Below are 26,026 nucleotides of genomic sequence, written 5' to 3' on the forward strand. Positions count from 1 at the left end.
CTAATCCTGACTACCTATGTCTGAAACAGAACAACAAACAAAATGGCTCCTATAGCTTCCCTAAATGTCTCTTGGCCAAATGTATACAGCATTACAGTACAGTGCACATTGTTGGATTACATACCAGTTCTCTTTACGCAACGACTGAACGATTGAGGACACAGTTGTTCTCCCAATATTTAGGTGAACCCTTCCACCAGCCTCTGCGATTGTAAAACCATGATCGGTCCTTATTTCATCAAGAACGTGATCATGTCCTTGTCCTCTTCTACCTTCTTCTCTGCTTGGTCTCCCAACCTTTGTGTTGACCCTGTTAATTTCCTATTGTCAGAAAATGTAACATTGTGTTACAGTCTGGCCATTTATGCTTGAAGAGTCATAAGATAAACCTCTGAGCTATTTTGGAGAACTGGTTGATCACATGTTCCGCTCTACTGGTGAAAGTCAAGATTCACATGAGAGCAATACCCCAACAGAAACATAAATCAATTAACAGAAAGGAAAGTTTGACTAATGTAAGAAAGAAAGCCTCCATTTTGAGCACTTGTCAACAGGTCCTCTGGAATGACAGTTGTCACTAGAAGCTCATTCTTGGGTGTGTGAGATGATTCTTGGGTTTCAATCTGCTGCGGTGGGATGAGTCACTCCGGGAAGAAGTTTAGGGGTTTGTGACGTTACTGAGGGGTGGAGGATTTAGCTATGTCCTCAACTACAATGTCCTTCACAGCAAAGAGCCGTGACAGCCAGTAGATTGAGGATAGACTGCAGGGGAACAGAGCGGTGTTTTCTGATAAAGCACCTGAGAGAGGAAATTTGTCTGACACGAAGGTGCTGCTTTGAGGCAGAGGTACAAATCTTGATTGCACACCCTGAGCCAAGTGGAGAAGAGATAAAACATGGGAGTGTACAATGAACAAGGGTAAGGCTGTTCATCCTGATTTCAAGTGCCTGTGCTAAAGAGATTTAAGAGATGGAAAGTTAACTTTGAAACTTGTTTTACATCATTCAAATTATCATCTTGTGTGTAACTGCTACAATTAACTGATGAGGAAAACAGTGAGGTGATATCGTGCCTGAACATTACATCTTTTTTTTACAGTAAGCAATAAAACACTGTTAATTGTCTTCAAAGTCCTTTTAATTTTGATTCCGTTTCGTCGCTTCAGAGAGAATCGTGACTTTATAATCGCTGCAATTTGTCCCCGTCTACTTTGTCCCTTTCTGTTACAGGGACGTGCTGGAGGAACCAGAGCCCCACCATCTGCCGATCAAAGAGGGCAAGGGAGGGTCACCCCACCGTCGCCGCATGTCGACCCCTCTCTCCCTTCACAGACGCCACGGCAAACTTCCCCCTAAAGAGGTCTCCAATGACCTGATGTTTGTAGGTCAGTTGCTGCAACACAAATAGAGAGCCTGGTTTTAGTACTTTACTTTGAGGTGCAATTTATGCCGTCCTAGTTCTGTGCACGGCATGGAGGACAGGATCTGACATTGTTAAGAGTGTGCTATAGAAATAAAAAAGTTAAAAACAAGACATAATTCAGCAACCAAGACAAAAACACCCAAGAGACATCTGTGGTTAAACTGTGAGAAACATACTTGTATGATCTGGTATTTTTGGAGCTCACACTGGGGATATTTTGGGCTCTGCTGCATCAGTTTTATTTATTTATGTGTCTCTTAGATGCTTCCCAACTTTGTGGAAGTGAAAGTTGTTGGAGTACCCCTTTAAAACTTCTTTGATTACTAGTCTAAAAGCGTAATGGGACTTTTTCCGCAGCAGTCTATATATAGAGGGAAAATCTAGTCGAGTACTCCAATAAGCGAGATGTAATACATTGGTCAGTCCACTGGAATACGCTATCAGTGTCACGTTTTGCTTCAGATAGGTGTGAAAAGTACAAGACAAGGGTCAAAGAAGGAGGCCATTTGACGGAAGTCACATGACAAAGTACAAAGAGTGATAAAGTCTGCATAGAGAGGTTGATTTTTTTGGGTGGCTGGTGTTTGACAAAAGTCAACCTGGATTTCTTCTAAATAACTTGACCTACGTAATGTACGTTAAGTAACTTAAGCGTAACTTTACCAGCATAAAATTACATTTGTATTGACTTTACCCAAAGCATGGTCTTTTCCTAATCTTAAACAAGTAGTTATTTGCGAAACATAAGGCATCTTATTTTTTAAGCCAAGGCGAGGTGAGAGCCACTGACACAGTATCTCAGTGGACTGACGGGTGGATGACAGGCTTGGTTGTAAAACCAGGACTCCAAGACTGAACCAGCGACACAAACCTTTAACATGATGCTGTAAAAGGACTGTGCATTGGTCAAAACGCATCTGTTCATCTCCTCATGAGACCAATTTAAGCCGGATCCTGCTGCCTCTGTACAGATACCATACTCTCAAGAAAGCGCTGTGGTCACCTTTTACTGTAATTGCTCTTTAGTCTGTTTCAGACAGCAGCGTTTGAGGATTGAGGATTTACTGTTAATATGAATTGTATGCTAACATAAATTCAGTCTCATGTCAGAGTTTTCCATCAGTTAATCAAAGTTTATAATAAAAGTTCTCTATTACCACCAACACCCATTCTCAGCTGGTCAAGAAACTGAACACAAAGTTGCTCTACAGGAGCCGGATGAAACTTTCTACAATATTTAAACTGTTGATTATAACATGTGACAGAGGGAGGGCTGCTTCTTACTACAAAATTAAAGGACAAACAGATGGAGGGGTGAAGAAAAGACTGTTAAGGGGGCCACTGAATGTTTGACTCATTACTTCTCTGCCAAAAAAGCATCAAAGCTTCTGTGCAGGCTGCAAAATCATACGAGGACAGTTAGTGGTTTTCCCTGTAATCCATCGCCCACGTGCTCATTTGCAGCTATGAATTGCTCATCATTATGTTTGAGTTTACTTTGGCGATGTTTCACTTTCTAGCTTCACACCTCTTTCTGCCAAGAATCACTATGGCAACCAGTCAAAACAGCTGGATCCCTGCTCACATCTGTGTTGTTTTACTGTTACAAATGCACAAAGTGAGATGTCCGTTGACATTATGTGTGTAGTTTAAAGAAGATATGTTAAATGATTCTGTGCCCTGCTTTGATTTGGTAGTTGGAGGATGGACGCAGGATGACCCATCCTGTTTGGTAGAACAGTTCTGTCCCGAGTACAACGAGTGGAGAACAGCTGCACGCATGGTGAAGAACCGAGGCAACGTTGCTGTGGGCACCCTGGACGGCAAGATCTACACCGTGGGTGGGGAAGATAACGTCAGGTGTTACAGCAGCGTGGAGAGGTGAGAGACAGTACACTTTCAACATGTCTTTCATTTCAAATTCATGCGCAGTGGTTTTAATTCGGCAATTATTTGTATCTCCATATGTCCCACTGTGGAGTAACTTCAAATTTTCTCCCATGGTTTTATCACTTTTAAGCTCTTTAAGGTGAAGGATTTCTCGCCAAAAGCACCGCACATCAGATCTTTTAGCAGATCGTTTTTGAGCTCTTCCATGAATTTCATGTTCCACTTAAATGCAAACATCATGACTCCATTAGAGGCTGCAACTGAAATTTGTATTTTCGTTGATGTTAATTTTCTCCTACAAGATGACTCAGACTGACTTTTCATTACCTCACACACAGCAGGGAAAGGTGAACGCTGGAGCTGGGGGTTGACATTTTGAAAACACCAGTCATCACTTAATAAATACGAGCTGCCTGGCTCTGACAGGGTCGTCCTGATGATCCCTCCCAGGTTGATCTGTGAAGGAGGAAGTCGTGTAAATGTGTAGGTGCCATGCAGAGACATCAAAGGGCTCTCAATCAGCAACTGCAGAGTGCTGACAGTGGGATGGTTCAAATAGGAAGCCACAGTACACGGACAGCCATCTGTCAAATAACCCAAACCCAATCTGTGATGTTGATCTTAATCATTAATAATATCATGTCTGTAATTCTTACTCTTAATTTTTCCTCCTACTTTTTCTAACATTTTAACGTGTTTTAAAAAGACTAACTCGTAAAAAAAAAAAAAAAAAAGAGCAGCTGAAGCTTAGAAAATTAAACGAATAGACCAGTTTATATCACAACCTATCTGCCTTCATAAATACGAGCAGTGGGTGGATGTTGTAATGTCTGAAGCCTTCCCCACCCACTGTGTCAAAAATCATGTCTACAAAGATTTAATTTCCACTCACTGCCCTCTCCAAAGATTTCCCCTGACCTCAGGTCAGATATCTAACCAGAATAAAAAGCAAAAATCTATTATTTTCAACAGCACAGTTGTGAACAGTGTGTACTAGATTTGGTGGGAGAAAGATCTGCATTTATGTGTTGTTGTTGTTGTTTGCACAACTGAACAGTAGAGTTCAGCATTAACCCTCGTGTTGTCCTTGGGTCAAAATGACCTGCAGCTGTGTTCAACCAAGTTCTATTTTATGTTCATATTTTTTGGGATCATTGGTGACAAGGAGGCTGTGAGGGTTTCTTTAAAGAATGATGACCAATGATCCCAAAAAATATAAAAATATAGAAATAAAATAGAACTTGGTTGAACACAGCTGCGGGTCATTTTGACCCGAGGACAACATGAGGGTTAAGGCAGATACTAGACCTTTGAAAATGAACCCAAAATGTAACTATATGCCATCTTATTAGTGGGCAGCCCAAAACCCTCGCTCATGGGATTTTCCTCATCCTCTCATGTTTATTCTTCACATAGAGAGAGGAATAAAAGAAATAAACCACTCTGTCATAGACACACACACACTCCAATAGATCATTTTCTCCCACTTCCTCTCCTCTCCTTCTACTTTAAAATATCTTGAAGGAGCTGGCTCTGTGCCCAATTCCCACAGACAGTCCCACAGACAGTCACATCCTAAACGAATGCCAGTCAGCTCACTCCGTAATGATCTTCCCCAGCTGGCTGCAGAACAGCAGCAGAGAAAGACCTGCTCCACACTGATCAGCTCCTATGACGGCCTCAACCTGATAGCTCCCATTTTGGTTGCTAATCTCTGAGAAGTGTTTACATTTCTGTTGTGACATTTATGGGGAATTTCCGACATCCCACTCAAGTAAGACTTTTGCCAATTAGGAGGAAGAGCTGATTTTGCGGCATGCAGGTTTTCATCCAACAGCCTTGAAAATGGAGAGAAAACATTTTTAATAGCCTTTCAGTGGAGAGAAAACACTCCGGCAGATATTTACACAGATACCCATGATAATTAAAATACTATCTCTGTGTGAATGTGTGTTTGTGTGTGTGTTTTCCTCAAAAGCACAAAATTGCAAGCTTACAAAAAACGTATATATAAGTGTATATATAAATATAAGTTTCTATGGAAGCGTGTTCCTGTGTTGGTTCAACTCAAGTTGTCAGAATTATTCCATCAACTCTTTGACCTCCATCATGGCAGGTACGACCCAGACACAGACAGCTGGAGTACAGATGTAGCACCCTTGAGCAGCCAATGCAGCGGAGTGTGTCTGGTGGCGATGGACGGATACCTGTACGCTGTCGGGGGACACGACGGCATTACTGCCATAAATACTGTGGAGAGGTACAGCATGAGTGCTACTGAAGCAATATGTGGCCAAATGATTCCTCTTTATACAGACTGTGAACAAGTGAGATTATCTCATCGACATAAGGTGGAAAAACTTTTCATTATTTTTCCCGTAAATTCCACAACCAAAATGTTTCTGTTTTGATTTAAGAAGACACGTACCAATTGCTACTGATCAAACGTCCTTAGTTTGTGTGATGAAATCAATATTCCTCCTTAAAATGAGGGCTGTGTCTTGCACATGCAGTATTTAGAGTAAAAGTAACAGTGATGTAAATTACCTGACATCTCACATTAAATTGGGTAAATCTAAAGTGGCTGAACAAAGAATTTGACTTCTACAAAAACAGCAATGATTGACATATCATTTGTTAAATTGCTTGCATTTGTTTTATTGCTCTAGATATGATCCAAAATTGAACGCCTGGAGCAAGCAGGTGCCGATGCTGACCAGAAGAAGTGGAGCGGTGGCTGCTGTGCTGGAGGGTCACTTGTATGTGATCGGAGGGAATGATGGCAATGTGGCTCTGAACTCAGGTGAGAGATGTTAATGCATATAAAACACCATATTTTACTTCAGTGCAAACAAATTCAATCATCAAAAATGCTGCAACCGAAGATTATTTTCCATCCATTTATCTCTTGATTAATTATTTGAATAATCAGTCCATTAATCGTTCTGATGAATGGAAGACAATAGTCTAAAATGACAATCAAGTTTCTAGAATCAAAAGTGTGACCTTCACATTGCTTTTTTTGTCTGACAAACAGCCTTAAGTTATTCAATTTGCTGTGATATAAAGCAAAGAAAACCAGAAAACTCACACCTTAAAGGGCTGGAAGCAACACATTTCTGGCATTTGGTTTTAATAAATGAGTTGAAGAATTTTCAGGCATCAAAATTGTTGGCAATAAATTGTCTTTCTGTCACTGTGACTTACTTTGACTTATTACAACTGACATAAATGATGCAAAACAGTCAACTTTCAAAAGAATGATTAATGAAAGGAGCCAAAAATCATACTGAACATTTATCTACTTAATGAACTGTTTTTTTGTGCTCGGAGTTACTGCCAGATCTGATTTATGTCTCGGATTATTTGAAAATATCTCAGCTTACTTTGACAGCTTTTTGACATGTGACAGGACACATAACGACAAGCTTGACCTTTTGATTCTGTGTATCTCACTTTCACGCACACATATGTAGGCACGCACACACGCATGCTCACACACACACACACACACACACACACACACACACAAACACACACGCTCCCGAGATTACCAAAGATAAACAATGGTTATGTTGTGCTACTACTGGTCGCTGACTATTTTAGGCTGTGAGAAGTGTACATCAGTAAAATTCCCACAACCTTTTTTTAGTTCCCATCAAGTTAAAAAATGCCTAAAAATGACATTATTTTAGGATCATTGGAGACTTTAATAAAATAAAAAATAAAAATATCTAGCATTCATTTTAGCTAAAATAAATGCACTAGATTCTGGACATTTCTGTTTATAAATATAAACACTGTCTGTCTGTAAGGCAGTGTTACTCATACAGTGTATGTAGTTGTGTATTAAATGGTATATACGGCCTCTTCTGACTTGTGCTATCCTCTAAATGTCCCCCAGTGGAGCGGTACAACCCTGTAGATGGTACCTGGTCGATATGCGCCCACATGCGGACTGCCAGGGAGAACGCTGGCTGCGCCGTGTACCTGGGACACATCTACGTGGTCGGGGGCAGAGACGAGCTCAACCTGCAGCTCTGTGCTGCTGAGAGGCTCGACCCCGAGACTATGAGGTGGACACCTGTGAAACGCATGAGGAGCAAGAGGGACAACGTGAGTAACAGATCAGTATGACAGATCAGATGGAAGCCCACCCCTCTTATTTCACTTTCAGGGATTATACACATATAAATATTAAAAACAGAAATTGGGGAGTGAGGAAATTAAGCTCATATGACGGAGGGGAAGACAAAATTTACATTTACTGATTACCTTAATTAATTTCCTTTTTCTGAATGATAATAGAGATCACAATAAACTGACTAGAGGCTGCATAAAGTTTTTAATGTTCACCACCTCAGTTTAGTGTGTTAGCCTGCCAGCATTTGTCAGTTAAACTCCAGATGAGGCCGATGGGAAGTTTTGCAGTTATTTGGTCACAAATCAAATACTGGAGAAGTTACAAGTTTGGCCTGATGCTGTAAGAACCATTAAGTTATTATTCAACGTGGACATAAATCTCTTTCCAATCTTCTTTCAAATCTGTGCCAATCCATAAACATGCTAAGAATACTTCACTGAATAAGTGAAAACTTTGTCCTGCTGGTGGCACTAGATGAAAAGTCACAAATACAAAAGTTCATCACAATATGTCCAGTAATTTTTCAGTGCCACTGACCAATGGCTGTGTTGGGATGGTTACTTTTCATAATAACAGATTATAAGTTACCCTGATGAAATTCAATGTAACTATTTTAATTACATTGTCAAAGTAATGCAACTTAATATATTTGATTAATTTTTGATTACTTTTCTAACAAATGTTTTAAAGCAGGAGACAAAGCTGAAATGTCCTCAAATATGAATTTAAACTGGGCATTATAAACCTCATAACAGTTCTCAACACTGATTACTGTCAAACTTTAATTAAACGTTCTACTTTAAATTTACATGGGAATGAAAGTACACACCCTGACTGCAGTGAAGGAAACATGTTCCTATAACCTCAAACCTCACACTGAGTGATGATAAAACTATTAAAAGGGCTGCGTACTGTTCCCAACCTTTTCACACTGGTTCCCGAATACTTCTTTAAATATCCCTTTGTCCAATCTGACGACATGGCCACTGGCAGACGAGATGCGGTGTGAATTCAAACAAGAGAACCAATTAAAAACCAGGCTCACAATTTGAGCACCTACAGTTAAATGAATGGAGCCTTTCTACAGCAAAAAAGATGCAGATTTTATTCTACATATTAGCGTTATACTGAAAAGAATACCTTCAAATGTAACAACTTTGTAATCACCACATTTTGAGTAGTAACAGTCATTAAAGTACTTTTTTTTTTTTTTTTTAAATGTAACTAATTTAAATTACATTTATTTTCCTGTATAATTCAATCCCATAACTTCCTTACATGTAACTAGTTACTCTCCAAACACTACTGACCAACAATGACATCTATTGTATCAGAACCAGGGTGTATTAGTAGCATACGTTCTATATTGCATACTAAAACTCCAGAATTTATTTTGGTAGAAAAGTGTAAGATGGTGCAGTATATTCGTTTCACACCTTTGTCATCCTAGTTATCAACATCAACAACAAAAAACAGATCTGTTTCATTTGTTACATACATTTTTCTCATACTCTCTTGTGTATCCCGCCTCAGATGTCGCTTGTTGTCTTTAATGGCGCTCTGCTGGCTGTGGGAGGCTCTGATGGTGTCACCAACCTGAAAACAATCGAGATGTACAGCCATGAAACCAACACATGGAGGTAAGAGGAAAGCCAATTTGGTGACATCACCAATACTTAAATCTTATTACATCAATCAAACATTGCCCAAAGCTCTGACATATTTTTGTTCCAATTTCCTGTTAATGAAGTTTGCAGGAAACATAAAAGCCTTAATGTCTTTAAGCTCTAAAAAAAACAAAAACTGAATCACTATTGTGTCATATCAAATTAGCAGAAGAGAGCCACAGAGAGGAAATGTGTTTATTCAGACACAGTTTGTAGTCTAAATAATTATATGATGAGGTAGAGGCTTCGTCAGAACACAAATACAGTACATACAATACATACACTGTCAGACTTTGTACTATGTCTATACACAATCGGATCATACTTATAAGGGTGTTCAAATATTTTACTGTCATAACTAGTCTGAAATTGCACTGCGTGCAGTGTGTGCAGTAAAGAGAAAAATGTCAACTCTCACTTTGGTCAAAGTCATGCAAGACATTCCCTGAAAACCAATATGATGAATAAGGAAAAAGAAAAACACCTTATCATCCACAAGCATGACTTATCCTCATTAAAATTCAAATGTGACATTACATTAATAAATGTTCAAAATTACAGTCTGTCTTTCTATTGTGAGTTTTAAGCTTACAGGACAAAAATACTTTAAATCAAGACAGACTCTCTCTTCTAGCCAGACAAATGCATCGAGTCACTTTGTGATTCATGCAATGAGCTCATGTAAGACTCCTATATAATATATATGCCTTCGGGCTGCTCACTGGATCTGAGTGCTTCACTGTCTGAGCTTGTCTCCCTCTCCATCTGTTTTTAGACACTTTGGAAGCATGAAGAGTAAGCATCCAGGAGGGAAGGTGGCCGTGCTTTGCTGAGACTCCAACAAACGCTCCTATTATGTGAACAGGACAGAAGTGTTCGAGAGACGGACTAATGGATGCAGGTCGCAGGACACATTGTGAGACAGTTCAAGCAAGGCAGCACAATGACTGAATAATTAAAGAGTTCACTCCAAATATGAGACATGACTGCATTCGTCAAAGCTGACTACTGCTGCTGCTAAATGATAGCAAGCACTGCATTAAAGCCCATTATAGGTTATCAGGTTACAGTTATAAAGTTGTGGGTCTTTTCATGTCTCTAGCTTACAAAACAGACCTTTTTTTTTATAGAGATGAATCAGAGGAAAATGGATTTCAAGTTGCACTTTCCCCATAAACAGATTTAATTGACAGACTTCAAATACAGATGAATTGTGGTCCCGATGTTGCATGAGACAACAACAATCACAATATCCAACATAAGAAAAGGGATAATGCCAGTTGTAGATATTATGATGTCATGTTTATTAATGACTGTGCTGATTAAATATTAACAAGGAGTAGTAGGAGAGTTGAAATGAAGGTTAACATGGCTAAAACGTAAGTATTTGGTTCAAGAAAGTCTGGATTTGGAGGTGAAAAATCCTCATGTTGTTGATGGATAATGATTACTGATTATTGATTATTAATTATAATGGTGATTTGAAGGTGAAAAACAGCTGAAAGAATACAAAGTGTCGTCCTCTTTTAATCGTTTCAATCAATTTGAAATGCAGATGTGAATCGCATAATTACACTTTGTGTGTGCATCTGCTTATGTGAACATCTGTAAACGACCCACAGTGAAATAATTACCCCATCATATTTAATCATCGAGCTGTCGTAAACATCCATCCACCGACAGGATGCGCTGCAAAGTAACAACCAGACGGATGGAGAGCCGGTAAAAGAAACCTGTGGGAATCAAGGTCCTCCGTGAGATAAGCGAGTGAGTGAGATCTGACTGCTGGCATGGGCAAGCAGAAGTGTCTGTGTGGGCTTTAAACATGATGACGCCGAGCTGTTTTCCCCGGAGAATAATGGGCTGAAATGTGGAGAGGCTGAGCGCAAGGAAAGCACACAGAGCAACACGGCTTTTCCAGAGACGCAAACCAGCCAGCGGTGTCTCCCACTCGTCCCTCTGTGGCACACACAATGAATATTTTTTTCAATTTGAGGGGGACAGTTGTGAGACAAACAGCAGAAGAGAGAGCTGTTCCAGGTATGTTTGACAGAAAAAAAAAAAAAAAAAAAAAAAAAAAAAAAATTATGTAATTTCTCTAAGCAGCTTAATTGTGAGTAGAAGTTGCCCTGACTTTGCATGTACTGAATAGCGTGTGGTTGATAAATTGATGTTGGGAATTATGAGAAGGATTAATAAAATGAATAAATGAGTTATCATTTGGGGACTGCGGTGGTCTAATTTAATACGATATCTTCTGGCAAATGTCTCTACATGCCTTTTAAAGCTCTCGTGTGTTTCTAGTGATGGTGTTTGTAAGGACAGAGCTCCATCGGTAAAGTTGTGCTTTCTGCCTCGGACCACCAGATGACTCTGACTGTAGCTCTACACAGTATATAACATGACATTGCTGAATAAACAGAATAAGCAAGCCATGATAAAAAAAAAAAAAAATAATAAATAAATTAAAAAAAAAAAACACTGCCCTGAAACTTTGAATCAAGTAGGCTGTAACTGTAGGCGAAACCATGGCAACACAGAAATATCCATTAATATGTTTATTTATTTCACTGGCAGACATTTCTTATGAGAAGTTTCCCCATCGCCAGTTTCCTCTGTGGACACCGAGCTATGTCGAGGTTGTCCGGTAGATGGCGAGGCACCGGAGGCTGGGAGAGGCCCTCCTCCTGCTGCGTCCCGGGCAGGGAAGGATGGGAACCAGCGGGGACGACGGCGCGCTGTACACGGTGCCCTTCTTTAAGACGCGTTAGCCGTCGTTACATGGCGGAAGACAGCAGTACATTTAGACCATGCGTTGTGACGTGCGAGCGTTTTATAAAACGTTACACCGGAGCTAATTAAAAAGAGGAAGGTAGGTGGAAAAAAAATAAAATAAAAATCAAAGTTTGACATTGGACAGCGTGTTAACGTCAACGTCCGTCCTTCCGCCAAGCAACGCGGTTCGGCAACCGCGGCAAACAATGTTGTTGCTAAGCGACAGTGAAGTCCGTCGGTATTGGCCGGTAGCTGTGGTCTCGTGCGTTGATATTTAGACTAACGGTCAGGTGTGCGATAGATTCCCGCGGTTTTGAGGGGCTTGTCAGCCAATCAGCGCCGAGGACCGGAACTAATTTTCCCCCCCAATAAACCTAACGCGTCATACGAGGCTCCAGGTAGCCCGTGGCGGGAAGCTGGCGTGCTCTGTCCCCGACGAGACCGACAGTGGATCGATCTGAATGAACTGAACTCTCACGCTGTCTCTGTCGGACTCCCGTTTGCCCTCTGACCGCTGGGGTCCACTCCCCTCCTCCTGTTAGTCACCTTTATCAACGATGACGGCGCTTTGGCAGGGACTCGGTGATGGGAGACATCCTGTGTCGTACAGGCGATGCTGCGTGGACAGTGCGTGGATGTTACCTAAACCCAACCCGTGTTTACAATGATGGGACCTCGGTCCGACTCGGAGACACTGCCAGGTAAACCAAGTCGGCAAGAAGTCAAACAGTTAAGGAGGTTCCTTTTTTAGAAAGTCTGGCTTTATTTACAAGTTCATGGTGCTCGTTTCTATGTTTGCTTTCGTTGTTTATCTAAATAACATCGCCAAAGTGGGGCAGTGTAACTTTAAAATGTTCTCTTCCTGATCTAATACTGGAGAAGTTCAGTTCCAGCTGCTGCTTGTAGCCTATAGTTTACTTTTATTCAATTATATTTCCATTCAATGTGCAGCCACCTTGGCCTAACGTTACTCCTGTGTCGGCTTGTTCTGTTTTAATTGCTCATTTGTATCATGTCCCCTTAACATTTGTGGATGACTTGATTTCTTATGTTTTGGTTGATCTACAATACATCATATACATGTATCTGAAATTGACCCGTCTTTGTAAATATGTGTGTGCTGCCCGGTTACACACATTTTAAAATGTTGTGCTGTCATTCAAAAACTAATTTATCTCCGTAGGATGACCTCTTTTCAGAGATTTAACCCATCTTTTGAAATAACGAATTCCTTTTTTTGCATTCAGAAAGTGCAGAATATTATGATTAGATTTTGCTAACTGGTCTCAAGGACATGTGTACACCATTTTAAAAACTGCTGCAAATATGATGGACCTCAAAAGTCAGATTATATTCTTTTATTTTTTTATTTGTCTTCTTATCATGGGTTCTCTTATTTAGAGAGCATTTTGAAGCTTTCCCTGCACATGTTTTTCTCTCGCTCCGTCTGCTTTCTTTGGTCTGAGTCCATATTCTTTCCATTAAGAGGAGACAGTCTCTTTCCGGGAGTAACTCTGTTCCCTGTTATTGGGGTCACTTTGCCTCATCCATTAAGTCAGCTCTTAAAAATCGCAGACTCTGTATCTTTCTAGGGGTCTCATTTTACTTGCATGCTGAATGTACAGTTATCTCAGTGTTTATCTCGGTTTTCTTTTTTTTTCTTCTTAATCTTGTCATCTGGGTCTCCTTAAGGTCTCCTTGAACGTAAAGGACACATTGAGGACACTATGCTCTGTACTCCTCTGTATCTACTGCCTTTTATTTCACTTTTTCCTCTCCTACCCGTCTCCAACACACTCATTTACCATCTCTGCACTTCCCTTCTTCTGCATGCACTTCTGAGGGTCTGTGCTTTTACTGTTAATCAGGGAGAGCATTTCTCTGGGTGCCATCAGCCCACTCAAGGCTGCCCACACTGCACTATGATGACCACACGGCCACTTATTGTTGCCTCTGTAGATGATTTGGCAGGGAGTCAAAACAATTTCAACATAATATGCCCAGATTAACGCTGCGAGTGGACGCGTCGAGGCATCTGTACAGAGGGCTCAGCATGGATTCACTCGAGAAGAAACGCGCACACGCATGAGTGAAGCCCATCATGTTCAACCAGAGAAAGTATGCATGAATACAGGCAACATACAGTATGTTGTATCTGTGGTAGAAATGTCTGTGTGCTATTTTTGAAGTAATTTGCCTTTCCCCGTTTTGCTTCGTGAGCAGAAAACAGGCTTAGCACCAATTGATAAGGGGATCCCTTCTCACCATGGTTGCATAAATTGCAACGCTCTGCAATGGTGCCTTCAGTAAACACACGTAGCTGACTGACCTGCCTCGACTGCTTCTTTCCCCTTTAACAGAATATATTCCATAAATAATGAAACGCCATCAACTGGAGATGTGTGAGACGATGAAAATGGTCATCTTAAACTGTACAGTTGCATTAAAGCGCGTCAGTGTAATCGCACTCGGTTTAAAGAGCAGTACGTTTTAGAGAGCTTGCCGCACCCGGAGTTGAATTAAGCTGCGAATCAGGCCGTGAATGTAATCATGTTTCATCCTCACGAAGTCTTAAAGACATTATTAACAAGTGTGTTTAAACTCTCTGTCTTTCCTCTCTCTCTCTCTCTCTCTCTCTCTCTCTCTCTCTCTCTCTCTCTCTCTCTCTCTCTCTCTCTCTCTCTCTCTGGTCCGTCACTCAAATCCCCTTCAAGAGGTAGTCATGAGCCCTCCATGCCGATCTTCGGGTTCCCATGGTGACAGGTAATTTCCTGACAAATCTCATATCCTTACGTGTTACACAGTGGCAACACAAATACATACACTTATCCCAAAATGTAGCTGTTACTGAATGCTGACGCACATACTGTTATGTAAGAGTGGCTGGGTTGCATTTTCATATTTGTCTCCGTGGACAACCTGTTCCTCACGGTGACCACTCTGATGCTGGAGCAATGTTGTTGTTGTTGTTTTCTTTTTGAATAATGCATGCAATTGTGTATGTTTGTTTTGTTTTGCTTATTAATACATGATTTTTGTAAAAAAGGGACCATTATATTAAATCAGACTATTTTGAGTGACAGGTTTTGATTTAGAAAATAAGGTGCATTTTTAGCATTTCTTTTTGTGTTGTCTCCGTTTTCACAGCTGAGAGACACTGTGGGCAGAACAGCTCAATAGCTGTTCAAGACTCTTCATTATGAAAACAAAATCAGTTGTTCTCACCAAAGTTTGTCATCCTCAATAAATGCAAGCCAGGTTTTTCTTGATATTTCAAGGAAGAGATAATGGTTCCTTTTCCTTGCTGCGGTTTTTCTTAGCACTTTTTTCTTTTCAAACTCATCCCAGATGAAAAAATTGGAGGGATTTCAATACAACATATGTCATAGCCTTTCAAACAACAACAACAACAACAACAACAACGACGACCCTTTCACAAACCCAATTTTTATAACTCATGACACACAAACAATCTCTGACATGTCATTGTTGTATCTGTGTTCAGGTTGAAAAATTGTCAGAATGTCACCGTTGTACTGCAGACATGTTGATGGGCAGCTGTTGTTCGCCTTGTTGTCGTGCAGGACCTCCACCGAGACCCTGCAGAAAAACAACAGCAGCAACTCTGGCGTTATTCTGGACATCTCTGCTCTCAAGATGGCGGAGGTGGATACAGAGGTTCCTCCTCTTCCACCGCGCTACCGCTTCAGGGACTTGCTGCTGGGGGACCAGACATTTCAGAATGATGAGAGGTAGCATGAAAAACACTTAGTTTATGTACTAGGCGATAGCATTGGGTGCGTGTGGTGTGTGTGTGTGTGTGTGTGTGTGCGTGTGTGTGTGTGTGTGTGTGTGCATACATCTGCAATGCCCTGAACTTTATGTTGACTGTGTACTCTATATTTCTTTGTCGTCTTTCCTCCAAGCGGCCTCATCTGCCTCTACTTCCTACATTTCCCAGAATGACTTGCCGCAACCACACTTAAGAGAAGTGTATTCAGCCGTTGGTCTTGTGTGTAGGTGGATAGAGCTTTAAAAATAGAAACAGACGTAAGAGGTTTTGTAGTGAAAGAAAAGGCTTGCCACCTGCGCAGACCTCGTGGCTGTGCTGCACTCTGGACTATTTTTACAACAACAGCAGAGAAATCACTATCTCGGCAGCTTAAATGAGACTATTTAATTATCACATTGCTGAAGCTCAGAAAAAAAAGTATTTCCTGCCTGAAAGGATTCAAAGGGATTGACCAAAACTCATGTGAGGCATGCAGTTGTAAGTGTTGCCTAGATTTGCTTTTTATCTCAAGGTAATGCTGGTTTGAGGATACATTTTCTTGATGTAAAACAGAGCATGAAGTATCCCGCCCCTTGGCCCTTGACTGGTGCGACAGCCACTAGAGTGCTGGAGTGTTTTGGGAGTCTCCTAAGAGTTCAATAATTGCTGTGGTTGGAGAGGCAGACCAACAGATGCTGTTTGCTGCCCACGAGGGAAAGAATTGGCCTCAGCCAGGCTGAGTACTGTGGCGCTCTCCATGGTGCTGAAATGAAGCCATCTCACTGAATGATCATTGGCTTGTGTAGAACAAATGGAGATTACTGCTTTTAAAAGTCTCACTGTCAACATGAAGTACTACAGTATATTTGTCAAAGGATCTTAAGACTTTGCTGTAAACTGCTTTAGTCCGTTAATATCGGCAGCTGCCTGTAGCCGGAGGGTGTTTGACACTTGACATTGTTGATTTATAATGGGTAAAAACTGTTGCCTTAATAATTGAAGTGGAAAGCTGCCTTGTAAATACATTGAATAAAAAGGCAGTGGTCTCATGTAATCTGAAAGGATCAGTTCATTTAAAAAAGTGTCACTACTAGTTGTATCGAGCCGTTCAGATGCTTGAGCTGCAGTTGCATTTTCTGAGGGTTAAAGATTTCCAAACTGAACCTTTGCTTTCCATAGTAGTCACATTGTATCAAGCTGTAAACCTTTATTCATGTATCCTGTAGCACCACCGGCATATCCTGTTGGTACACTTTTACCACAGCGATTGCATTTAAATGTTTGTTTTGATGATTTGTGTAGCTGTTTTTATAATTGTATCAGTGGTTGGATCTGACAGAGAGCACATTGGGTTTGTTATCTCGCTGCTGCAGGCCGGTTCTCGGCAGCAGTCGTCTATCTGTGAACGGTCGATAACCATCTGTCGATCGCTACAGCGTTTTCTCATTAGCTTGCAGGTTTGTATCTGTATATGAATGGAAAATGAATATCATTAAGTGTAAAATTTCTCTTTGAACCAAGAATTTTAGATGAAAGTAAATAGTTCAGCCACCATCCTTTCACTGTCACTCTTCCTGTCTTCACTTGCCCAACATCTCTGGGGCTTCCTGCAGTAAATTGTTGTCAGTATGATTTATATCAGTGCAAGGCTTGTCTACACATTACATTTAGACCAGAAGTACAGTATTTGACCCCCCTCCACACACACACACACACACACACACACACTCTCTCTCTCTCTCCCTTCCCAGAAATTCTCTGTATTTAACTACAGATGTTCATTGTTCCAGTTTTCTCAGTGCTGTTGACACAAGACAAGAAATGGTTTAAGCCAGACAGATGCGACAACACTTGTTCACAGTATAGATTGCACTCCATATTAATTATATGAAAATACAGTCAGCATATGGTAGCATCACAGTTATCTTTTTACAGATAGTGCATGTATGCTGTATGTACACGTTGAGTACTGTGTGTAGAATTGTGTGTTTGTGTGAGTGTTTCATATAGGTCCCCTATGAACTGTTTTCCTGCTCACTATTCAATTGCAGAGAGTAATTAGAGCTTGTTGTCGGGTTACCAGCGCAGGCGTATGCCTGTGCGTGTGCATTTGCATCCGCATGCATAAGTGTATATGCGTGTGGAAAAACAGAAGATCCTCAAATCAAATAACGTCTGTTTGCAGAGTTTCACACACACCTACGTTGGCTCTGTGCGTTTCTGAAAATGAATGAAAATTCAAAAGAATACATCATTATTGATTGTGTCAGTGTTGTGTAATTGCTGCTTCGCAAGCTCGGGAGTAGAAATTGGAACAGACGATGTCACTGGGCTTTAGGGGCACTGTATTTCTTGGTTGATGGTCTTCTGCATGCATGGGTTGTGATGTTGATTATTTCCTGTGCTGATGCCTTGTCAAGTGTAAAGCCTGAAAACAAATGAGCCCCCCAGAGGGAGAATCCCCAACCCCCTTCCCTGATGGCCTTTTGCATCTGTTTCCTTGCATCTGTCGTGGTGGGTTATGAAAGTAAAAGGTGGTGTGGTTCAAAGGCTCGGGGGCAGTGATAACTCACTAAACATATTAACATCATGAAGGGAAGTCCACAAAGGCCAGTGTAAAATAACAAATAAAAACCTAAGTGTGCCATCTTGGTCTGTCAATCACAAGTTTTCATTGCACTGAAAAATACATGTGTTCAGTACAGTGAAATTCAAATCAGGAAGCAGCCCTGCTAATAAAAAGGTTCCCAGCATTCCATCGTGTTCATGTACATTTAAATACCAATATTGGTTATACACAAAATTTTATGGAAAATGAATATAGAAACTGTTTATAGATCAAATATTTTGACATGAAGGTCGTAATCCATCAAATTAAATACCTGCAAAATTAAATTAGTACAAAAATCCTATCAATGTCCCATATTTCTAGAAAGCAGCTCTGCTCACTGATTAACAACACGGCCCAGAATGAGCTGATTCAGGAGTCACCAGAGCTTTTTTTTTTTGTGGGACTGTGCAATTAAAGATTCTCCTTCTCAAGCCAATAGTTGACTAGTCATCACGTGTTGATTATATCAGTTTAATTATTTAAATGAAAGCATATTTTCGAGGTAGCAGAAAACGGTTTAAGTTCTAGGGCTGACAAAGAATGGAATAAGTAAAATTGTTAACACTCTGCTGTATTACAGAGAAATAAAAAAAGAGGGCTTTTAAAATATACTTTTACGATGCTAACGGCATTATTTTGGAACAACCAGCAAGGAGACTGAACATTTATTTAATGGCCTAATAGCATCTGTTTGTAGGCTACTGCCGTATTATTAACAGCCAGGATATAAGAAAAAGTGAAAGGGGCATACAATTCAGAAAACCTTAAACACAAAGCCTATTGCACGCAGTATGATATCTACAATTCCTGTCTTTAGGGTAGGAGCTGTTTGCTTCAACTGTCTGCACCAGCTCTGCAGTGATGAGGAGAGGCAGAGACACCATTGCAACATTCAATGAACTTTGCTTCTGTGCAACATTTGGATAACCGTTATACTGAAACACAGTTATACTGAAACACACACACAATATATATATAGATAGATAGATAGATAGATAGATAGATAGATAGATAGATAGATAGATAGATAGATAGATAGATAGATAGATAATGTCTGATTACAGAACCTTCATCACAGCTGTCTGAGTGCACTTCACAGTGGCTGCATGTGCTTTACGGCTTCTGATGTTACTTCTCACACGTGAAAGTTGCTGACTTTCTGCAACAACAGCCCATGGATATACAGTACGTCACTCATTACCCATAAGTCAGTGTCACATTGTCTTCAAATCTCAACAGAACAAGGAAACAAGAGCAAGGTCATAAAGAACAGATTCTTTCTTTGTACTTCTGTAAACTCATGCCTATGAGTAGCCTGTCACTGTGAATGTGTCTCTGTGTGCAAATACACATTAATGGACGTGTGTGTGACTCCAGCAGTATTCAGCCCTTCTGTGCCGTTAGAATGAGTGTGTGTGTGTGTGTGCTTGTATATCCGTTCCTCTCTGAGCCTGTGGTGTGGATGTGGGCGTACAGTGTGGGGACGGGGACGGGGGGGAGGGATCTCCCTCCTGGGCTGTCATCATCTGCAGGATCGGGTGTCAGAGGGCCATAATGACGACTTGGCTGTGTGGGTGCTGAAGAGGAGCAATCACACTGAAGTCATGGGTCTGGCAAGCAATTGATGCGCGTGTGCGTGCGCGTGTGTGTGTGTGTGTGTGTGTGCGTGTTGTCTGCGCAGGTTGTTGTGTATGTGCTCTGAGTGTGGGCACATTAGTGTGTGTGTGCACCTGTGAGTGTCTGATTATACAGCAGAGTGTGAGTATGTGGGCTTCTTTCTCAGTCTGTCAGGCAGAGGTGGGGGAGCTAATCTCAGTCAATGTCAGAAATAGAAACAAGCGACACAAAAAACTTTTATACAATGTTGACAAGCAGAAAGAGCAGCGGGAGGAAAATTGGTTGCATCCATCTTTCCCCTGATTGTCTAATCTTGTTGGGGTTTTTCTCCTCTGATCAAAGGAGGATGCTGATGAGTGATGTCGACAGAGCGAGCCCATTTAATTAGCCACTAAATCAGCTCTTAACACCTCCTCATGAGTCAAATAGTGACACTTGGAAGGGTGATCCAGCGCCGACGCATGATCTGCTGTCAAGCAACAGCTAGTCTCAGACGAGGAACATTCACTCACATGGCTGTGAAACTCTGTAATATGGCGGCTTCACCGCAGCACAAAGGACATCTTGTCTTTCACATGTATTTCTGAGTTTACATAAACTGATTCTGTTACATTTCATGTTGGATTTCCTGAAGTCACAGTTTTTTTTTCCCCTGACAACATTTCTCTAGTAAATCGTCCTGAGATGATAAATGTGCGCTAATACTATAAGCGGCTGTTGGTTCACTGATTCTGTGGCAGAAACGAATATTGGGATTTGATACCTGCGTGATTTCCATCTGGGTGAGTTTAGGAGGTTCATAAGATATAAAACAAAGACATGGGATGAGGGGAATACAGAGGAAGTGTTTGTCGACAACAGATTGGAGGAAAGTCTGACTGTTGTTTGTGGGGATGTACACATTTCCACTTTGCAAACAGAGCTTGAAATTTAGTCCATAGGTGGCATTAGTCATAACCATCATCCGCACAGAGTGGGTGGGCTGCTAGACTGGCTCTCATCAGCAGCAGAGTGGCTGTGTGTCTATGACATGCTGGGGGTTTAAGGATTATTGTTATTGTCACAATGGCTTAGAGGCCTCGGACACAGAGTCCGCTTTGTGTCTCGTTTGTCACCTTGTGTGCAGGTATGTTTCTCAGGATTTGTGCAGCCAGTGAGCAGAAAGCTGAACGTGTAAACGGTAAAAATGACAGTGAGCCGAGGCGTTGCGCTCCTGAAAAGCTCAATTTGTAGATGGCTCCATTTCAGCGATTTCTGCTCAGATATATTTCCTTTTAACACAGCGGAGGTATTAGTGACAGCAGCGCCAGGTGCTTAAGCAGAAGAGAATGTGTGCTTCTCTCAAAGAGATTTTATTGGTCTTCACCTGAAATCATTTGGAAGAGCACAGTGGCAGAGTGTCTTGGAGGGATTGCTCAAATGGGACGGACAATTAAAGGCACACGACAAAAGGAGAATTTTCGAGGGGGCTGCTCAGAGGAAAATAAGATCCTTTAGGCTTTCTCTTCTGGCCTATTACATCTTTGTGTCTGGAAATCTCTGGTGCATTCACCATTTAACTCCCATGCTTTGTCTTGCCAACTTAATTAGCATCGGTGGAGTTTGCCTATCAGACTTTAATAAGCAGCTGCGATGATCGAGGCTCTGGGATGAGATTGTCAGCGCAGAATAAGGAGTTCCAGTATTGTTGGTGTGGGAGAGATGGACAACGTCACATAGAGGATTATTCAGGAATTGGCCGAACGCAGTTCCCTCGACGACTTCAAAGAGATTTAGTAAAATATTTTGGCCCAAATATGTGTAATTGTAATTGTATGGGTTGAGTCTATCTGCATGTGGGGCTGTGCTGATTTTCTCCTGGCCAAGGCAATCAGGAAAATGTTTCATAATCAAAATGGCCACTATGGTTCACTGGTCACGGATTTACAGCATTATTTTAGAAACGAGTCCACCAGCTGCCCTTTTAAATAACTCATCTGCCTGCCAGTCACATCATGCTCTTTTTCACCTGGTGTCTGTTTACGCTGACTCTCTGTAGCATTTTACATTACAGATGTTTTAGCTGTGTTTATTGTCATGTCTGTTTTCAATATCATGTGTACATGTATCAGGACATTTTAAGATACTGATGGTGAATAAGGAGGCTGTTATTCAAACTGTTCAGGTACAGCGATCAATAACTTATAGGCTGGACCCTCAGATACACTTTTGTTGAAGAAGAAATGTATTATACAATTATGGAATTTTGCCTTGTTAAAAAAATACATGTAAATGAGCTGGAAAGTGCAATCTGATTGTGCCATTTCATGCAAATGAGGATAATAACTCCCCTGCTTTTTGGCTCGGCGTTGTGCCGGGAGCAGTTGTTTTATTCATGAAACTGCTGAACACTGCATTAATGTGGTCTAATAAGAGTCCCAGCATATTTTCAGTAAGGTTTTGTAGGGTAATTGTATTGTGGGGGTTTGGAGGGGGGCATATAATAATGTAGTGTCTCCTGATGCTTCGACAAGTTCCTCCTGATCTTTTCAGGGCACATTTACCATTTGGAGACACGAGTTAATGGTCCCACAGACATTTTAGCAAGTAGATTTTATTTTTTATTTTTTGTGGATGAACCATTGACTGTGTCGTGCTGATTTTACACAAGTGAACATTCCCACAGTCATCTTTCAGAAGAGAACATAAGGTTACGACCAATACATGGCGAGTTGAACCTTTTTGCACGAAACGGCCTTCGGCAGTCAGCGAGGGAAAGCCTCCCTGTGTGTGCGGTGCTCGGACTCCCGCGTGCAAGGCAGCCAATGGCATTGGCTAGACTTCTTCCTCCTCTCCGGCGATGCTGTGTGCAGGCAGACAGCTCGCCCATTGCAGCGCCAGCTCACTGCCTTAATATGTTTTGACAGAGGAAGCATTATCACAGCTCTCGACGCCCATCTGCAGCACGACGCATGGAGCTGAGGCGCGCCCAGTGATTAGACATTTGAAGGGAGGTCTGGTTGCTCACCGGGACTTCCTTTAAATTATCTGGCCCATCAACCGGTTTGGTCTGCTCTCACAGGCACAATGAAGGTCACCCATTCAAATCAATTTCTTATGTAGTTTTATACACACTTTCACATTTCAGAAATTATAATAGTAAGTAGATCTTATCATTTCATTCTTAATTTATAACATCGTACAATACGACGCATATCTTTGAGCAATGTCCTCAACAATGTGACAGCATGGTGCTGCGTTCATCAGCTCTGTCCCCGAAACTCCTATTTCCCTGTTTTTTCATCTCGGTTGCTGGAAGTTACTCATCTTCTACACTTTATTCAAGTTTTTTTTCTTTGTCAATTCTTTCACAGAGGAATACCTCAGCAGCTCCACACAGGACTCCGCTAACAGGCTTCACGGCTGTCTTCATTATACCGTCCCTGCATTTTGCTCCCCTTTTTAAAATCCAGTTTGAACCTGATATAATGTAGGTAAATAACCAGCGTGAATCTGAAGCCACTGATTTGGCAAATCATGCTGCAAACTTTCTCAAGCATCTGTATTCAATTATCTTTTCTCTGCTTATTTTATGCATCAATAGAAAGTGGATTATCCTCCTACGGTTTGAGTGTTGGTTTCACCAGCTTCTCTGATGTACCTAAAGTAAAAGGCTTGAGCAGTTTGAGCAAGGATACATTAGTGCATCCTCACGGAAGATAAAACGGGGGGCTATACTGCCATCTGTGTTGTTAGATATAGAATACATTAAGGCAGCACTGGCTGAGGCCTGCCTTTGTACAGTAGTTTGTTTTTTTCCTCTGATGCTGATGTTAAATCAGCCTCATGAATCTGTAGTTCTCTGCTTCAACCACAAAGTGTCTCTGTGCTTCTACACCTGTCTCTGCTGCTGCTGCTGAACTTGTCTGCATCCCTCGGTGTAATTCTCTGGCATATTCCTCATTTTCTTTCTCAATGTGTTCATTATCTTCTTTTTTATGACTTTAACTGCTTCCTTAAATTCAGCTGAAACCACACTCCCACCAGCATTTAGAGCAGAGACACAGTCTCCTCCAGAGAACATTTGTTTGTTCACATGATGAAATATGACCACATCATTAATTTAGCAGCATATTTTTGTAAACGTATCCCAGTTTTCCCTCCTGAATAACACTGCTTGGCAAATAGGATGGGAGTGGAGGTGAAGAATATTATTACTGATATTCATAGAGGAAGCTGACTTGGTATTATTGCTTTTATGGGCACACACCCATTTCATCTTTTCACGATGTAGTCTAGGATGCTGTTGAACATATCCGTTCCTCCCTCCCAGCCTCCGTGGACCCTCTCCAATTTGCGTAAAGCACAAACTGATCCACAGATGATGCTGGACAGGGAAAACACCTATGTGACAATACTGTGTTCATCGATTACAGCTCGGCATTTAATACAGCCAAGATCAACGACATGATATGGGATTAAAACCGTGTTATTAGTAATCACAAAGAGCACGGAGTGATTTGCATCTGTAAATCCTCTAATTTACCACAAGTGAATCATCATTTGTATGCTAACTTAGCATTTTTGCAAACATTAGTGAATCTTCACCTTTTCATGTGGATCCGAATGTTGTACGGTGGCGTTTCACAGAAAATGCAGAAACACAGGGAGGACGTGACTCGTCAAACACAACGCTCAAGTAAATGCAAAATAAAGTATGAATTAAAAAACTAAAAACTAAAAAAACAACCTCCCTCTATGATTGTGGACTACAGAGGGCTAGACATGCCCCACCTCACCTACACCTCAATGGAGCTGCAGAGGAAAGAGTCAGCCATGTTAAGTTCCTCGGAGCGCATCTCACCGACGATTGAACCAGGTCTTTGCACACTACAACCGTGGTGCAATCTGCTTGTCACTTCCTATCGAGGCTCAAACAATTCCGTCTTCTCTCCAAAATCTTCACCAACTTCTACATGTCCACCATACAGAGCATCCTGACTGGCTGCCTCACCAGCTGGTACAGCAGTTGCTCCGTGACCCTCCAGGAAATGGGGAAAACGGCAACGCTTCTGAAACTCCCAACCCTTCAGGACATCTACCTGTAATTATCTGAATGAGGTCTGCAAACATCCAGCACACAGTGTTTTTACCAGATTACCTTCTGGCAGACGGTATCGCTGCATCTCATCCAGAACCAACAGGATGAAAACGGCTTCCACCTGCAGGCCGTCAGGTTGCTGAACAAACCCACCTGATGTTTTCAGCATGTTAAACAAGATCAGTGCAATTTACATTTTGCTGCTACGGATTCAGACAAGATGTGTGAAGCTACACTTGTTATTAATGTGGTAATTCTGTATTTTTTTTATATTGTAAAAGTTGTGTAAAATATTAGGCAAAACCCTTCTCTTTGAAACTATTGTAATTTTTAGTCTTTTATACTCTCTTAGCTAAGTTCTTTTCATATTTGCCCAATTAAACACTGGGGTCCATCCATACCTATCTTAACTTTTACACTCTCCTACTGCACTTTCCTTTCTTGCCAAAACTGCCGATATATCTCCGTACCTGTCCAGTCTTTTTAAATAGGCTGCTATGTGTGCTGTATATTGGCTTTGTACGAGGGTGGATTAGAACGTTCAGAGACTGACAATTGTGCTCATGAATGGCGTGCAGCAGTGTGATGTGCTCGGCGCTCAAAGAAGCCGTAACCTTTGTGAATAAGTTCTCCAAGTTTTGTCGCTTCCTCAACATCGGCACCTACGTTAAACATGCTTTTGTGAGCAGTGGTCTGGGCGTGTCTGCGATTTTTTTTACGCATCTGAAACTTGAGCTGAGAGTTCACATCAGAGTTTGTGTCAAATTATCGGGGAACAGAAAGAAGCCGCAGGGATTGAAACACAGCGATTTGGAGAGGTGGGGAGTGATGATTGGGTTTTTATGGGCATGAAACATGCGTATTCAATGCACCGAGTTGCTGCCTTGTCATGGAGAACCAAAATGCCATTGCGCCACAATTCAGGTCATTTGCACTGAATGTTTTCCCTCAGACGCCTCAGAACAACATCGCAAAACTCGGTGTTGGCAATGTGACCGCGGGGAACTAATTCTCAGTGCACAACTATGTGAACGCTGAAGAAATACC

The 26,026-nt window shown here is 41.4% G+C and overlaps 2 protein-coding genes across 20 annotated transcripts in view; both read left to right on the forward strand.

The window, feature by feature from the left end:
• The first annotated feature begins 749 nt into the window (after positions 1 to 749).
• LOC138191717 (kelch-like protein 20) lies at positions 750 to 10,142 on the forward strand. Its single transcript, XM_069138676.1, has 8 exons — positions 750 to 919; positions 1,231 to 1,385; positions 3,121 to 3,304; positions 5,430 to 5,573; positions 5,983 to 6,116; positions 7,218 to 7,429; positions 8,991 to 9,097; positions 9,900 to 10,142. Exons 1-8 carry the CDS (start codon positions 897 to 899, stop codon positions 9,955 to 9,957), a joined length of 1,017 nt encoding a protein of 338 aa, XP_068994777.1. The 5' UTR covers positions 750 to 896; the 3' UTR covers positions 9,958 to 10,142.
• Positions 10,143 to 10,810: 668 nt separating this feature from the next.
• Positions 10,811 to 26,026, forward strand: part of LOC138191714 (potassium channel subfamily T member 1-like) — a 70,366-nt gene continuing 55,150 nt past the window's right edge. For 5 of the 19 annotated variants that reach the window (XM_069138660.1, XM_069138666.1, XM_069138657.1 and 2 more), the window contains exons 1-3: positions 10,812 to 11,164; positions 14,614 to 14,662; positions 15,484 to 15,651. In XM_069138660.1, the coding sequence (XP_068994761.1) occupies positions 11,098 to 11,164; positions 14,614 to 14,662; positions 15,484 to 15,651 (284 nt within the window). In that variant the 5' untranslated portion in view covers positions 10,812 to 11,097. Of the gene's footprint in view, positions 11,165 to 11,797; positions 12,601 to 14,613; positions 14,663 to 15,483; positions 15,652 to 26,026 lie in introns of those variants that run through there. The other 14 variants (XM_069138663.1, XM_069138665.1, XM_069138656.1 and 11 more) reach the window with 7 other exon arrangements.

Source organism: Embiotoca jacksoni, unplaced genomic scaffold (assembly GCF_022577435.1).
Source record: "Embiotoca jacksoni isolate LCO1_2020_lvr unplaced genomic scaffold, fEmbJac1.0.p SCAF_8, whole genome shotgun sequence".
NCBI classification, from domain to species: Eukaryota; Metazoa; Chordata; class Actinopteri; family Embiotocidae; genus Embiotoca; species Embiotoca jacksoni.

What these genes read in the sequence shown, in the direction of transcription:
- LOC138191717 (XM_069138676.1), top strand. Translation starts at nt 897, where the DNA reads ATGGGAGTGTACAATGAACAAGG. An exon ending in TGTTACAGCAGCGTGGAGAG is followed by an intron (nt 3,305 to 5,429) that starts GTGAGAGACAGT and finishes CCATCATGGCAG; the next exon opens with GTACGACCCAGACACAGACA. An exon ending in CAATGTGGCTCTGAACTCAG is followed by an intron (nt 6,117 to 7,217) that starts GTGAGAGATGTT and finishes AATGTCCCCCAG; the next exon opens with TGGAGCGGTACAACCCTGTA.